General features: G+C 47.1%; 6 protein-coding genes across 6 annotated transcripts; 2 read left to right on the plus strand and 4 right to left on the minus strand.

The window, feature by feature from the left end:
• Positions 1 to 597: 597 nt before the first annotated feature.
• Positions 598 to 2,854, plus strand: N7455_005370 (DUF3405 domain-containing protein; the record flags this gene model as incomplete). The annotated part of the gene is made up of 4 exons (XM_065605017.1): positions 598 to 749; positions 852 to 1,096; positions 1,157 to 1,742; positions 1,810 to 2,854. 4 exons carry the CDS (start codon positions 598 to 600, stop codon positions 2,852 to 2,854), a joined length of 2,028 nt encoding a protein of 675 aa, XP_065461917.1.
• Positions 2,855 to 4,500: 1,646 nt separating this feature from the next.
• Positions 4,501 to 6,237, minus strand: N7455_005371 (uncharacterized protein; the record flags this gene model as incomplete). Its single annotated transcript, XM_065605018.1, has 2 exons — positions 4,501 to 4,534; positions 4,589 to 6,237. The coding sequence occupies 2 exons, from the start codon at positions 6,235 to 6,237 to the stop codon at positions 4,501 to 4,503; spliced, it is 1,683 nt and encodes a 560-aa protein (XP_065461918.1).
• Positions 6,238 to 6,877: 640 nt separating this feature from the next.
• N7455_005372 (sodium:solute symporter family protein) lies at positions 6,878 to 9,331 on the minus strand (the record flags this gene model as incomplete). The annotated part of the gene is made up of 11 exons (XM_065605019.1): positions 6,878 to 7,021; positions 7,074 to 7,552; positions 7,610 to 7,928; positions 7,984 to 8,154; positions 8,207 to 8,444; positions 8,497 to 8,580; positions 8,635 to 8,734; positions 8,791 to 8,977; positions 9,026 to 9,083; positions 9,135 to 9,198; positions 9,253 to 9,331. The coding sequence occupies 11 exons, from the start codon at positions 9,329 to 9,331 to the stop codon at positions 6,878 to 6,880; spliced, it is 1,923 nt and encodes a 640-aa protein (XP_065461919.1).
• A 2,380-nt stretch (positions 9,332 to 11,711) lies between these two features.
• N7455_005373 (uncharacterized protein) lies at positions 11,712 to 12,344 on the plus strand (the record flags this gene model as incomplete). The annotated part of the gene is made up of 3 exons (XM_065605020.1): positions 11,712 to 11,731; positions 11,775 to 12,078; positions 12,123 to 12,344. The coding sequence occupies 3 exons, from the start codon at positions 11,712 to 11,714 to the stop codon at positions 12,342 to 12,344; spliced, it is 546 nt and encodes a 181-aa protein (XP_065461920.1).
• Positions 12,345 to 12,501: 157 nt separating this feature from the next.
• On the minus strand, positions 12,502 to 14,121 carry N7455_005374 (uncharacterized protein; the record flags this gene model as incomplete). Its single annotated transcript, XM_040955428.2, has 3 exons — positions 12,502 to 13,730; positions 13,791 to 13,872; positions 13,936 to 14,121. 3 exons carry the CDS (start codon positions 14,119 to 14,121, stop codon positions 12,502 to 12,504), a joined length of 1,497 nt encoding a protein of 498 aa, XP_040814258.2.
• A 613-nt stretch (positions 14,122 to 14,734) lies between these two features.
• Positions 14,735 to 16,429, minus strand: N7455_005375 (Zn(II)2Cys6 transcription factor; the record flags this gene model as incomplete). The annotated part of the gene is made up of 2 exons (XM_040955306.2): positions 14,735 to 16,328; positions 16,377 to 16,429. 2 exons carry the CDS (start codon positions 16,427 to 16,429, stop codon positions 14,735 to 14,737), a joined length of 1,647 nt encoding a protein of 548 aa, XP_040814175.2.
• Between the last annotated feature and the right edge of the window lie 16 nt (positions 16,430 to 16,445).

The raw sequence follows: 16,445 nt of genomic DNA on the forward strand, positions 1-16,445 counted from the left end.
CATTATCTATCCTCTTTCAATAGATTAATGATGTCGATCATGTCCTGGTTGCGATGCTAGGTGGAATCCAGGGCAACTTTCGCCTTTAATACGGAGTAATGCATACTGAGCCAGCTGATATAAAAAGTGAACTTGGTTAGTCTCGGATAGTCCCGGGTAGTCTCCAGCCAGGGCTATCAAAACCACCTACACCCAACTTATTAGGTAACATATGTGCACAATTAGCAAAAAGAGTAGCAAATGATTGGGTTTCGTTCATTGTATATCATGAACTAAACTTCTCTTGCACCGAGCATTTTATGCCCAAGAGACTGGACTCATCTTGGGATGCTGATAACCTACTCCAACAGGGCTTCGAGGAGGTACATGAAAAATTTACCGACTCTACTGTAGTTAACCGATATGTTGGCCCATATTTTGGCCCCCAGCCAAGGATGCAGATCTAGTGCTAGAACCTTTTACGCTAGACTTCGTGGTACGGACTATTCTCCCTTTCCTTTTCTTTTCATCATCTGCTGCATCATTAATGCACCACTACCAACGACCATGAGGACAAACACTCCCTAAACCACTTGTATACCACATCCTATCACAAAAATGCATGCTATTGACTACGTGCTGAGATGCCGGCATGTTTTTCGGAATTCCCTAAAGCGCAGCCTTGTTCCGATCGTTCTCGTCCTTGCATTTACAATTTTCATGCTCATACCTCGGTCAAGAGAGCAAGCTATAGTAGTCCATGCTTCAAGGTATTTCCTTTCACCACCTGTGCCAATAGGTCTTGAGATATCAAAACATCGCATGATATAGCGAATTTTTGTCCGGTCGCTAATCCGTGCATATTTTTGCAGTAGAAATAATGCCTTTTTTCTAGGCTCGGGCGCCGCTGATGACGGGAATGGTCTCGGCCAGCTTGTTTTGGAAACTTCGCACGAGTCACCATCCATACCTTACGATCCATATCCCGAATATAACAGCGTTGAATGGAAAAACAGGTGGAGAGGAACTTATCAGCAATGTGTTGGCGCAAATGGTTCAGTTCTGGATCGTAGAAACGCGGAAATGGCGATGAAAGGATTTCGCTGGAATCAGTCAGGTTTGAAATTGAGACAAGCCTATGCTGGCGTATTTTAGTTCAACACTGACATCATTCTAGATTTTCCAGCACCGATATTTGGATCGTACGAGGCGTGGAATCTCAATCGAAGTATCTGCGTCGACCGGAATTCTCGATATGCGGCCTACGGCTATACAGAGACAGGCAACGAAGGGCAGTGGCAGGATGTGAATTGGGCCACTTTGCAGCAAGACTGCTTGCAGCGCAATGCAGACCGGTATCAGCCTTCGGATATTCGCGAAAAGACATCGACCTTGCACAGGGAGCAGGATAAAGGAACAGATGAACATACTCGGAGAGAGAGGGCAGAGACAAATCGAAACAATACCTCTGCTAGCTTCAAAACACGGACAGCGGTAGTTCTGCGCACATGGCTCGACATGGAATACACGGAAGATGCTCTTTATTATATCCGGTCGATTATAATGGAGTTATCACTCTTATCCGGCGCAGAGTATGAGGTAATCCTTATGGTTGACGCGAAGAATATCGAACTGCCTCATCCAACAGACAAGGTGGGCTTGGACAATCTGAAAAAGTCTCTTCCGGGGGAGCTCCAGGATCTGGCGGTGTTCTTCAACGCGGAGATACTAAAGGACTGGTACCCGAAGATCGATGTTCACGAGTAAGATTGCTTCCTATTCATATTCGCTCTACAGCTGTCAAGTTTCGAGACATTAATCCTTTTCTAGAGCCATACTTCAATACTTCCAGCCAGTGCAGATTTTCTCACGATTGAATCCACAATACGACTTCTTCTGGCAGTTTGAGATGGATTCACGTTATACAGGACATTTCTATAACTTCCTCCAACAGGCAACAGAGTTTGCGAAACAACAGCCTCGGAAGAATCTGTGGGAGCGCAACTCCTACTTCTACATCCCCGCCGTCCACGACAGCTGGGGCAATTTTATCGATCAGGTAGACCAGAGCATGACGGGCGTTAATAGTATCTGGGGACCACATCCAGCAAAAGGGATCGAGGTCGGGAATGAAGCACCAGAGCCACTACGCGCAGACCTAGATGATGATTCTTGGAGCTGGGGCGTGGGCGAGGAAGCCGACGTGATCACCTGGCTGCCTCAATTTGACCCTCAGCATACCGAATGGCCCTTTGCTGACCGGGTGTTTAATTTTCGCCAAAAGGGACGTACTCCTCGCCGGGCATCTGTTGTCGCGATGTCCCGTGTCTCAGCACGATTACTCCGGCTTATGCATAAGGACAAGACCGAGAAAGGTGTTGGACTAGCGTCTGAAATGTCTCCCACATCCTGGGCTCTTTATTATGGGCTGAAAGCAGTTCAGGTTCCTCAGCCCATTTACCATGCGCACGAAACAAATCCCGTTGAGCTCAATCTCCGAGCTAATGCAGGCAAGCCTGGTAAAATTAGCGCCGGGCGGAATAGTATCTGGAACTGGAACCAGCACAATGATATTATCATGAAAATGTCTTACATGTTTGGGTCGGAATTTCCCGAAAGGATTTATCGAGCCTGGCTAGGTTATGATGACGAGAAGGTGAGTTGTTATGCTGGTGCCTTGACTGGCCCGTTGATATCTGCTAACGTACGAAAAGAATGGGCATTGTCCTCGGCTTTGCCTGCCTCCGATGTTCTTACACCCAGTCAAGAATACAAAAAGATAGCTGGCTCTCACGGCATGTTAACGATTCATCATGGGACGTTCTGGAATTTTGTACAACACATTATGATTCAAATTATACACAATTATGTCTGAAAGTTGATATATAGTTTGAGGGCTTCCATGGTTCTTAGCAAAGCCCAAAATGATAGGCTCCACTATCCGGCCCTAATACCCGGCTCACCCATCCGGGGGCCGTCGGGTGGCGGTTAGAGCCGCAGGGGGTTTAACGCAAAAACTACCTACGGTGGGTTAGTGTAAACCTTCCAATGGAATTGCTTGATAACATCTACCTAATTCTGCTACCACCCTCGAAAAAAATCTGTCCCTTTCATTTTATCCAGACATAATACCATCCAGCTCATAGAGACTGGCTGGTCGTTTGGAAGTCAAAGTATTAGCTAGGTTACCCAAAAGAAAACTGACAACGGTAAGGATTCCAATATAGACTCCAGAATTAGATGAAGCTAGAAGATAACTCAGATGACGGTGCAAATCACCATGAGAAATCAAACCAGAAGCATCCCCTCTACCGCCAGGTGGTGGAGATCCTAAAGACATTGAATGGTCTAACCACTCCGGCTGATCCACCCGTTCTAAGATTATCGACTCCTGGGGACGCCTCTTTCACTTACCCCATGTCTGTCGCGGACGGCTTCCCTGACCTAGACATAATGCCCATTCTGTCTAATGGTTTCAGTCCTAATATGTGGGGCTTCTTTGGATTTCCAGTTACCGGAAGACATAGGGAAAGAGAAGTTACCTATGGCCGGAGACGTTGACTGGGATATGGGTGTTACTCGGGCACGCGATTGACCCACGAATCCCCGTCATTTCTGGGGAGTAAACCCACGTTAGACCCTACGACGATACCTTCGAGTGCTAACGTTGGGGGCAGCTGACCGATGTCCTGGAGTAGCATCGGGCCCCGAACCAATGGCATCATGTCGACGCCCCCTGGGATAGAGAGGGTGTCGAAAGAGTGGTCACTCCGGATATATGTTCCTAACACAAGGCTGATTGGGCAGTCTAGATATCAAGGTGCAAGAAGATGTGGATAGCAATATGTCGAGCCTCAATGAAGGCCTATATGTACAACAGTTTTGGATAGAGTGCCAGATAATGATGAACAAGAAAGAGAACAGAAACCAGGGAATATCGTAAAGATTCGTTAAAAGAGGGTATATTTTTTGTGGGGTAGCAGTACCGAATCGGATTTTGTATATCAGATATGTTGGATCCCACTATCCAACATCAGGAGCGTTTCCTGTGATGGGGCGTCCCTCCGCATCATCTCGTGCACTTTCCTCCGTAGTATTTGTGTTCGGCCTAGGCTCTATATTCAAACCACGGTCTTGATCCCGATCCCGTTGGGGCAAGGGTTGCGGAAACTGCATTTCCAGAAACCGTCGTCTGCGTCTTCCGGTTCGAACGGCATGCAGGAAATTAACCCCAACCTGGGCGAAGAAGATCACCAGAAAGGCCCCAATGACAAATCCCTGAGAGATATAGGTTTCATGTTCCTGCTCTTGTGGACCGATGTCGCTAGTTTGATCACGTTCGTTAGGTATTTGCGAGCTAACACCGGGGAATGAAACCCCGGAGCGTCTAATTGAGACCGAGACCGAGAACGAAAATGGTGTCAATGACGTGAATACATTCGGTGATATCGAGGCGAATAGTCCTGACAAGGGCCTCAATAATAGAGGGATGATGCAGAAGATGAGAAGAGGGACGGATAGTCATAAGACAGAGTAAAGTGATGAGCGAGTGGACCTGTTCGAAAATATTAGAATATTATTTAACAGGGAGAATGGATATTCAACCTACCAGTCTCGAGCCTCGAGTTGTCTCGCCCATTTTGCTGAGATTTTCAGTCTCTCTCTCACACTTGTGGCGGCGAGTATGGGATATTTTTCTTCTTCGGAGATGGGCAAAATGCTTGCAAACCACCACGGGAAGCGGGCTGCATCTATTGGGATGGGTCCATATGCTAGCATGACGCGCGGGTGCAGCCAAGGAGCCCCAGATCTGCGTTGATTGCTGATGAATTCTCTTGCCGAGAGAAGTAATTGTTGAGTTGACATTGAGTCTAACGGGGGATTAGATTCATTCGCTTCTGGCAGAGCATTGACACTGTCTGTTGAAGTTTCCATCGACTCAAGACGCTCCTCCTCTGCGAGCGGGATATCATCTATGCGCTCTGTTTTGGCAACATAATAGCCATCCAGCATACCCGAGTCGACGATCTTAAATCGCGACACGCCTGTAGCCACCACAAGACTGCGACCATCCGGGAGCAGCTCATATCGCTCGATCATCAGGAGCGTTCCGTATTGCACGAACGGTACGTCGCCAAGTTGGCCTGGCAGTACCCGGCCTTGTCGGTTGTACATGACCATGCCGAACTTTCCATTCCCATTTGCAAGAACCCGACGAATCATAAGTCGGTACCTGGGCTCGAAGACATGCAGGAAAGTTGGCATTGTCGGGAATGATAGCGTGCACACGAAGAGTGGCAAATTCTTCTCGTAATCCGGGCCTGTCTCATCCTGGGCGCTGGTCTCCCGCCTGACTGAGATCTGGTCGGGGAAGAAGTAGTCGATCAGCCGCGCCACAGTCTGATTTATGGGCTCTGACTGTAGATCACTCGTCATGCCTATCTTCCGGCGACAAATGGGGCACAGATCGGTATGGTCTAAGACCCGCGCGACACATTTTCGGCAGAAGGTGTGGCCACAAGGTGTGGTCATCGGATCTAGAACGAGCGCATAACAAACCTGGCAGTCTAACTCGGCGCGGAGACTGTCTCGTAGTGTTTGGAAGTGAATGAGATCATGCACTTCTCTGCTTCCATCTGGGATTGGAGAATCTCCATAGATAACCTCGCGTGCATCAGACGGGAAGCGGCCTTCCAGTGCCATGTTATAGACCCCCTGCAGCCACCCATGCCGCTGCAATTGCCCAATTACATTCCGATTCTGCCCATCGGCTTCCCACCGCAGCAAGGGTCCGTCATCTTCGGACCAATCCCGAGGCACGTTGTTTACCTCTGACCCCAGTATTTCTCCAAAAATACCAGCCAGCTTCCCAAGCAACACATCAGCGCCACAATCTCCCACGCAATGAACCCCAACACACGTCTTGTTTCCTTTCCAAAAGCATGTAAATTCCTGGTCCCTCCCTTCAGTCACGGGGTAAGTAATACCTGTCCGCGGCCGAAAGGCGGGTAAACATTCCCGGCAGACCGAATTCCCGCATGGTAGGCGGAGCGGAGTTCGTAAAGGGCGGGAGCAATGCTGGCACTGGATCAGCTGGATGACGAAATGGGGCAGATCTGCTGTATCGCTAGGTGTATGCTCTTCCGAGCTTGAGACATCCGAGGTTGAGACACCCGGGCTCTCCATTACGGTTACGGTCGGGATGGGGTCAGCGTCGGTCAGGTTTGTCGGGGACATGGACTGGGATGCATCTTCCATTACACAGTATTCCACAGGTATAAAAAAGCGGTAAATGAGGTGAACACAGAAGGGTAGATAATAATGAAGCTGTTGAGGAGCCGCTATCTGCAGGTGCCGGGCAGGTGCGGGTCAACTTTAGATAATCGGATCAGTGGCCATCCATGGATCCCGAGATCCGGTGTCACAGTACATCCTGTACAATACTATTACCAGTGCACATCAAGGTACACAGTACATACCTACAGGTATTACCCTCATTTAGCCACTGGCAACATTGGAACAGGCTTTGGCATCGGTATGCCAGGTAATCTAATATAAGCCTCGGATTTTTACCACCGTAGTACGAAAATATAACTATATATCTCTAGCTTCACATCTAGGAAATTAAAATTTTCTTTTTAGAAGGGGATGTTTCAAAAGATTTCAACAGATAACCCCGTAACCGAAAGGACAGGGCGCTAGTCCAAATTTAGTTAGCGTTAAATGGACCATGTACTATGAGGTCTACTATGTGGGAGACATCGACCATATTGTTGAAGAAGCTAGGTGGTATGTTCATATCGCACCGGCGAAATGGTTCGGGCAAAGGATTTGATACAAATATAGAAGTCAGAGCAATAGACACTGTTCTTCGACGCTTTGCCCGTTAAATTACTCATTATGAATTTTCCAGGCGTCCATGAACAAGTCTCCGAGCGATGAGAAGAATCCGATGGCGTCCATCCCACAGAGGAAATAATCCCACCGTCAGCAAAGTGATCCAGAGCCAAACTTCGGCAACCACAACCCAGGCGATGAAGAACTAAACATTGTTAGTGACAATATCCACCCTTAATCGATTATGGTGCACTTACTCCTCTACTAAACACAAACTTAGCAGCATACATCGGAAGTGGCCAGAGAACCCAGTGGCCCAAGAAAGTAGCAATGGCCCAAAACAACGCGTATCGCGACCATCTCTTTTGACTTGCTTCGGAATTCTGGCCCACTTCATTCTCGTCCTTAGTAATCTCAGTAATTACATTCTGAGAATGGATAGTCAGGCTGGTGTTGCTCATCGACTTCCAGTCGAAGTCGTCCGGCGCAATAAATGTAATTAGGACGGAGTATAGCAGCGGGCTAAGTGCAGATGCCACTGTGCCGTACATGCATGGCAATGTCTGTCCAGTGGAAGAGACTGTAACGGCGCCATAGAAGCGATGGGCAGTTCCAAGCCAGACAGTGAGGCCCGTGGCTAGACCGAGATATGCTGATGCAATGACCGCGATTCGGCTTTGCTTTCTCCAAAGAATTGACAGTATCAAAGGAAAGATTCCCGGACATGTTATCACTCCTTTAAGTTATGTTAGAAAATATCGAATATACCCTTGCTATGAATATTTGAGTTCACCAATCATATAAAGCGTCCAGCCCATATCAATACCGACATAGTGGAATAATGCAGTGAGGCCTGCTGCAACAAGGCCGAATAGAATCACACCCGCCCGACTCCAGAAAATTACCTCTTGATTGGTTGCGTTCTTGTTGAAGTAAGTGCGGTAGCCATCAAAGGCCACAATTGAAGAGACAGCAATGACTTGTGCTGATAATGTGGACGTAACAGCCATGAATGTCATTAGGAGAGTAGCCACTGCACCACCTTTGCCCGCTACCGCGATAGCTGCGTAAGGCAAAGCTAGTCCATTCGTGACCTCAGTACTAGTCATGGGCTGGATAAATATTAGTTTCAAGATCAGATACGGAGAAGCAAAAACCTGGACTTACTCTAGGGTATGTTGGGAACACTTTTGTGTTTTCCAATCCCAAGGCAACCATCCCCATAATTGTTCCAAGAGCCCAAGGGATACTGAAATAAGATAAACCACCGATGACATATCCAGGAACGACACCCTCCGGGGATGCAGCAAATGCCTTAGTGAAGTATCCGGTGTCCATCTATCTCCAATTAGCACCAACTAGCTGTTAGTAACATGGGTAGGGTACTTACAATGACAGCTCCAAAGTTTGATACCAAAAGAATAATTCCAAAGAAGATTCCTTGTTGAGATGTCATGGTAAAAAGCGAGCCTTGATAATTCCCATCGACGAGATGATTTGGCTGAGCTGCAACGACGAGATCATACAAACCCCCAATCGAATCAACCTCCACGCTGGTCAACGCTTTTGTGGTTAGATAGCAACACAAAATCAAAATAATGAAAGTATGTATGTAATCAGTTAGGAATCTGCAAATATCATCAGTGTTGTGGATGTATTTCGAGAAAGAACCTGACATACGTTGCTTTGATGCCTCCTGTGAGGGTGTAAATAACCACACCAACGGGCAGCAAGAATGTGGACGCCATAATGTGCATCCCAGTTCTTTCATGGTAAGCTATTTTATCACAAGTCCTTTCGAGTGGTTACTGGACTTACAAATATGTAATAGCATCCGAGGCACCCAAAATCATGTTGATGGTGTTGAAGAGATTATTCACGACAGCCAAAAATGTGAAGCTTAAGTGGGCGACAGTGCCTAGAGTTTGTCAGATCCATGTTTTTTTTTTGTTCATGAACGCGGGAAGGCTTAACCATATCTCATCTTGATAATTTCCAGAACAGTGTGCGCGCTGGGTACACGCCTTTTGCAGACAGTGCCGAGATACGCAAAGCAGACGATCATAGGCGAGCATCCAGCACCATACCAAAAGGGACCACTTATACCGTATTGATAGGCTACCAAGACGGCACTTAGCAACGCAGTGCTCCAAAGCCAGGACTATTTTGCATGTCAGTACTGAGTAATATTGAGGATTTTTCCACATACGGATACAACCGCCGAGGCAACTAAACCCGTGCCGACTCTCCGGTTGGCGACAATGAATCTAGTTGCGATTAAAAATGATGTGGGATGAAAAGATTGGGGAGAAACATACGTTTCAGCATTCGAATTATCTTCGCCAACTGTACTTTTCAAGGCCTTGGTGACAAGCATCATTCCTTTATTGAGATCTTAGCATATCGGCCATGAAAAGAGTTGTATTTACCTCCTACCTGCTGCAAATGCCAACCCAACACCAATCACGACTCCATACCCCACGCCTTGTGATAACGGAGGAGATATATCGGACATTGCTTATGAGACGTTAACAAGCTGAGTTGGTACAGAGCTATGCGAAACAATGCTACTTATTAATTGAAGTTATGATAGCCATCACGAGATTTATATGGGCTGCAGAATGTGTCGGCCGAGTTCACCTTGGGCTCAAGCTACAGACATTTTTTGATTAGACGAGCGTGTATATAAAAACTAACCCTTTCAGGTAGTTAAACAGAGAAAATTTAGCGGGGTTGAAACTAATTGTATACAATATGACGTGCTTGGCATGCTTCATGGCGATGTTTTTCATCATATCCGCAAAGCACTAGCGAAAATGATGCAATCAGCGGTCAATTCGCGGTTAGAATAATGTTACTGAACCCTGCAGATTATGACTAAGATTATGGAATTGAAAGACAGTTAGTTGATCGACACTGTGTTAAAAATGCGTTGAAATACCCCCTAATATCTACTATGGCACGTTGTGGTAATGCTAGTTCCAACAGTCCCCGTAGATCATTCCAATAATCAGTCAGGCAGTGCACGCTGTATTCGTTGTTTCTGCTGGACTTTACACACTTGAAGGTTCTGCAGATCGAGCATATGTGGCGGGGTGTTCCTACAAACTTATGGTTTATAATTCAGCGAGGTTCTATGGTGCTGCATGTTGGGTTTTCCCATTCGACCAAAAAGCCTACAATTGCTGTGGTCGAGGATCTTTCTAGCATTTTCAACACTGTATGGGAAGTTCTACTGAAAGCATGGAGTGGGTGCAATATATAATGGGGAACTTCCATTTATGGGAAAGGGGTGATATAATCATCAGAGATGGCTGACAAGCCAGCCCTGGAGGTGGCGGACTAAACGAACATTGAAAGTAAGCCAACGCGTGATCAGCAAAAGCGATATTCTACCTACGTTATAGTCCCTATGTAGGTTTTAGAATAGGGTTACTTTTATAACTTTTAGTATGAAAGGGTAGAAGAGACAAGCTTCAAAGAGGAGGATAGCTCTTATATATGTAATTTCATTATATTATCGATTAGAAATGATAGTAAGTGAGCTGGATTTCGTAATGCCTTCGTTATCGATGTTTAAAATGATACCCCGATATTATTTTAAAATAGAAATTTGTTTTTAACATGGCACTCGTTTTATCTGATCCCTTGGAACGGCTTAGGAACAAACTATCACGGTTACAGCGAAAGCGATCGTCTGAAGAAAATAGCAATTCCCTAAAGTAACGCGTGTCGTAAGCATTTCCTTTAACTTCCCTTAAATACCTGGCTCATTTCATTGTTACCTTTAGTAACTTTGGTCATTTCATCATCAGAATGGATAGCGAGGTTGGTATATTGCTCATTGACCTCCAGTTAACGTAACTGGGGACTTTGGTCCTGTTGGTATTCATTGCCGACAAAACCGTGGCCATGAAGAAGAGAGAGAAATAAATCCTGATCAAGGAATTTATGTGGCCAATACTGCAGTCACAAACAACGAAAAAAAGAAGAAAAAAAACAATATCTTCAGATCATAACGTTAGAGTGGGAAGTCAACTTCTCCTCTTAACCATTTAGGATTTTAGGTGCATCTAACCCGTTCCTCATACACAATTTCCCATACGAGGACTTAGGTGAAGTGGAGTTCCTAGGCTTATTTCTAGAATAGCATTAATATGGCCGCTAGACCTAAATCTGATAATAATGTTCTCCATGAAGGCTACTAGGACGAGCCTAGCTGACCTTAGCGCAATGGCATCTCCCGAGGCCAACACGGCCCCTGACGGACCTCCCGGAAATGGATGGAAACTTGTCTCGGAAAATCACGCACATTTTACCACAAAAGTGACAAAAGCACCATGATCCGTCTCGGATCATTCAGATCCCGGTCAAGAAGACCCGCGTGGGAGGATTTGGTCACCTCGTTTGAGGGTTTGGCCCCATTATTCGACTCGAGATGATTATGCCCGGCTAGAATAGCCGGGTAAGATTACCTATGATTGAAGCTTTTGCTGCCTATTCGACAGGTAGCTAGATTAGTTAGTTGAATTAGATAATCTATGAAGGATCTCATCACCCTATATTTGTCTCTACATCTCACAGCACTTTTCCTATGTACTCAACTGGAAATATCGGAGGTAAGCCATCTTCCACAGGCATCCCCACTTCGCCATGTTTATCACTACTGCTATAACTGGAAATATTGATAATCGATAGAAACTCCTCCTTCAGTCGTTCTCTTTAGCTTGCTACAAGGTATGTTCATATAAGATCTGTACTGCAAAATCTCAGAAGAATACATCCATAGCCCCCGGGACTAAAAGATAGATGACTAAGGCGAAAATACCTCTCACGACTTCGATATGCTATCCATCTTCACCTCCTTTGTATACTTCCTTTGCTTCTTTACCGCCATGGTTGAAGGTCTTACCAGGTACCACCACGCCCCCGAGCGACGTCATTATCGTCCACGACAGACAATCCCTCAACGATCTAGTCAAGGTCTATTCGGATACAGTTCTCCACGCTGAGAATGGAGGATACTACCTCAAGGATATGGACGACGAGGTCGTTGCGATAACTGCTGACGACCTATGCACGGAGCTGGACGCTGCTTTCGCCAGCATCGATGCCGATGTTGTCGGTGACGGCTCTGGATCTGAGGATGGAGGATCTGGATCTTTCGGTGAGGCAGATGTTACCAAGAGGAACGAGGATCTCGCTTGTTACCCCAACTGTTTGCATAACTACTGCAGCCACCCCCGTTGCCTCCGCTATGCCGTCTGTTTGAGTTACACGAATTGCCACGTGTGCTCCACGAGCAGCCGGAAAGTTTGTATCTAGAGTGCGATGATGCTTGGATATTCGAAATGGTGTGGGAGGGGCTAGAAGGGAATGTCGGAGAAGGACACATGAGTGAGAAGTCTAGCTACCCAGGTTCTTGGGTTGGCCCCGAAGCTACTGACAAGAAGCTCGCTTTGTGGGCGTTGGTCGATATCGCCCTTTGGCATACTGAGCTCGCTCATACAGTCCGATCAGCCATGTGATGCTGTGTGGTTGAAAGTGGAGATTTGACATCAAGAAAAATTTACTCTTGATATTCGAGTAATAATTCCCATCCATGGATATAACGCAGTCACGCCCTCATATGCGAAACTCCGTGGAATATTTACATGTGCTGTTACAGACGCCCAAGTCTGTATATTAAACCCACGCAGTCTCCACATCCCAAGACCCTTCACTCCTACTGCCCGCCAACATACTCTCTGTGCGATGCAAAAACTGACCAAAGCCTCGAACGCCCACGACTCCTCCGTCTTCCCGGTCCCAGACTACTTTCCCACGAAGCACGGTGTAGCACGGCCACTGCTTTACCTTGTGTCCCTCGAAAGGAGTGTAGTCGACGTCATGATGAAGGGTGTCGTTGGTGACCGTCATGTCAAGACTCCCATCGGGATACCAGATGACAAAGTCGGCATCGCTGAGCTCTGGGATGAGAGCGCCTTTTCTTGGGTACATGCCATACAACTTAGCCGGGTTGGTGGAGGTTAGCTCCACGTATCGTTGTATCTTGAGTCGATTAGCCGAAAGAACCAATGACATTCGGGTCTCGACACCGGAGAATCCGTTAGGAACTAGGTGGAACTGCCCATCAGGGTGTTCCGCGGTCACGCTCGATCCTTTGCCAGACGTCGAGTTGTTGAAGTTAAACGGGCTGTGGTCGGACGAGAGAATAGTAAATGTTCCATCCTCGAGACCAGCCCAGATAGCCTCGTGGTCGGATTTGTTGCGCAGTGGTGGACTGCAAACACACTTCGCACCCTCGAGCCCGGGTAAATCCAGGTTTTCCTTGCTGAGGAACAGATATTGAGGACAAGTCTCGGCATAAATTGGAAGCCCCTTTGCTTGGGCTTGTCGGATGTTATCGACGGCTCGAGGATTAGAGACGTGTACGATTAAGATGGGTGTGTCAATAAACTCAGAAAGACAGATTGCACGGTAGCTGGCCTCAATCTCGGCGACGGCGGGGTGAGAAGCCGTATGGTACTTGGGTGCGTATAGCTGGCGCTCATGCAGTTTCTTGGTCATCCACGCAATCACAGAGTCGTTCTCGGCATGGACCAGAGTTGTGACTTTGTGTAGACGGGATTGAAACAAGACATCTAGAAATTGCTCGTCATTGAGGCGCAAAGCTTCGTAGGTCATGTAAATCTTGATGGACGAGATGCCCATCTCTCGGAAGGCTGGAAATTCCGCAAGTGTCTTTGCGCACGGGTTGGAGATGATCAGATGGAACGAGTAGTCGCTGTAGCATTGGTCTTTGGCACGTTCGTGAGCGCAAGCTAGAGTCGCGAGAACACTGTCTTCGTGCTTCCGTTGAGGTGCAAAAGCCACGATTGTTGTTGTACCTCCTGCAATCGCGGCGCGGGTGCCTAGGAGGCATCAATTCAATGAACAAGTTAATCGCCAACTCTAGGGATTGGCACACTAACCGGACTCGAAGCTATCTGCAGTGGAGCCGAGTCCAAAGAGTGGCGGCTCCTGAAGATGAACATGGGCGTCAATCCCTCCTGGCTTGAAAGAATGTCAATACGTGGCCACGAATTCACTCCTGATAGAGGTGGGGAAAACACCAACCGTAACTAGAGCTCCCTTGGCATCAATGATCTTTTTGGCCTTTGATCCAGCCAACGATCCTTGAGGGACAATCGAGTGAATCTTCTCTTCTTTCACGCCAATGTCACATTTCACAACGTCTTCAACAGTGGCCAAATTACAGTTCAGCACTATGAGATCCAGATCAAGATTCGATTGTTCGGCCATACTGAAGATAGACAAGACTGAAAGAATTTGGGTTATATGAGACTCGGTACATTTCGGAGTATCTGCAGGCTCTTAAGCGGGGGGTTGGTTCCACTGCCGTCGGCATCCTTATCAAAAAGGCGGGGCATCTGCCCGTCGGCGAACAAATGCATGGCAGCATAGTGTGGATTTCGGAGGCACTTTGCATCGATACACCTACCACGTGGAAATGTTGGGGGGGGTTTCTATGATGTTGTTATGCTGGTTGGAACAACTTTGCTGTTACTATGGCATATCGGCTGTTTATGCGGCTATCCCTCTAGAGCTCTGCACAGAGATCATGATCAGGGAAATCTAGCCCGTTTTTATTGCCCTCTTTCTTCTCTGACCCGTTTTTTTTTGGGCTATATATAGGCGTGTTAATTTCCAAAGTGTTGTAATAAGCTTTTTTTTAAGGGTTGACTTCGGAAGGACCGTGGAACCTTAGAAGCTTGGAACCAGGCCTCTGGGCTCCCGACGTCCGGATATGGTGACCACACATGTAGGGATGTATAGATGTATACAAAAAGAAGATATATATTTATTAATACACATGAATATCAATGGATAACAGATGAAAGACATAAAATATCATTCAAAAATTGGCCTCCAACGGTATGCATTGATAAATCGGTCGCCACCTCCTGCTTTCCTTGTCGTATTGATTTCTCGAAAATCCCAAATATAATTGGTTCGGGCTAAGTGAAAACGCTGCGAGATCTTCCTCGGTGATCCATGGAGGTTGCCATTCATTCGGTCTGAAGATACCATAGTCATGGATACGAGCCTCTTCAGGGATGAGTGCTGCTTGTGACGTGGTTGCTTCAACGTCTTGAGAAAGTGCCACTGTGTTCTCCCTCACGGCAAGGCCATAGCCCTCTTCCAGCTTCATCAATATTTCTGAAAAAAGAGCCACGGGGGCGCATTTGAAAAATCCTTGTATCGGAGGCGCTAGCCGTAATAGGTCCAAAGCCCTTCGCCGCAAGACTGGGTCACGACACCTCAACATAGTCATGGCGAGAGGGACACCCACACTCATCTCAAAGGTGAATGGTGGTTGGACACCATTTGGACCTGCTGAGGCATCGAGAATCAACTTAGACTGCGCGACGATAGTAGCAAAGTCTGCAAAATGGGCATCGAAAACGGTTTCTTGTTGCTTTAAGCATCCTGTCACACAAATCAAAGCCGTAGCATGATATGTGAGCAGGATAGGCTCTGGATATATCGAGAGAGTGGGTACGGATCTGTTTCTTTGGCAAAGATTGGTGTATGCTCGATGCCATTCAACGAGACGGACGCGGAGTGCGTCTTTTTTCGCGACCATTTCTGGGCTTACGGCGGCTTCGGCACCAACTTCCCTGAGGTGTAAGTTCGCCTCGCGCTCAAAGAGGATAGCTTCCGCAGCTAGGATGGACATAATAGATCTTGCAGAATCGACAGATGCGCTCATGTCTGTTTCTACAAAGGCAAAAACTTCAATGGGAAACTGAGTCCCCGAAATGGTCAGGGAACTTGTGCCGAGTCGTAGGAATAAGGGAACAATGCTGCGTTCCAACAAAACACCTTTACTGATAGATACTGCCCCGTGACCGATTTGTGCACGGAGGTCAAGTATCAACGTGATACCCTGTCGATAGAGCTCCAAGGCCTGTTCCATATGCCCTTGGATTGTCTCCACGCAGATAAATAACGCGCAGCTGATGAGTGCAATGTACGGATCTGCACTGCCTCGTTGGATCTGTAACGAAATACTAGAGATTGATCGCGAGTACCATGTCAATGCATCCTGCTGAGCATGATTAAGCAAATGTGCCGTCTTTCGGCGATCCCTCAGAAAATGAAAGTCCATGCACTGCTTCGGATTTTCGTACAATGCGCTAATTGCAATGACTGCATTCCACACAGCGGGCTCACTGCGGCAGATCTGCGGAACAACCCCTGTCCAGAAATCTACATTCATTCCACCTGCCAGATGTTGGGATACATGCTGGAAGTAATATTCAAATGCGCGACATTCTCGATGTCCTGCATTTTGAGACAATGACAGTGTGTGTCTGAGTGTAAGAGCAAATGGCGTGGAGGGAGCCCAGAGTGTTTTCCCTCTGCCCTCATATTCACATTTCCGTCCTGTGCTAGAGCAGCGAAGGCAATTCGGCTTCTCCTCGCCACATTTGACTCTTCGGATTCTGGTCGGCGGTTAGAGCTTAACTCTGAAAGCGGCTGCAGAAACCTACTTGCAGGTTTTACACCCTGACCGAGATTTCACAGCCCCTATACGGCCGCCCATCTGAAGCAGATGGGTG

The sequence above is a fragment of the Penicillium solitum genome (assembly GCF_028829755.1).
Source record: "Penicillium solitum strain IBT 25940 chromosome Unknown utg000003l_segment0_segment0, whole genome shotgun sequence".
In the NCBI taxonomy this organism is placed as follows: Eukaryota; Fungi; Ascomycota; class Eurotiomycetes; order Eurotiales; family Aspergillaceae; genus Penicillium; species Penicillium solitum.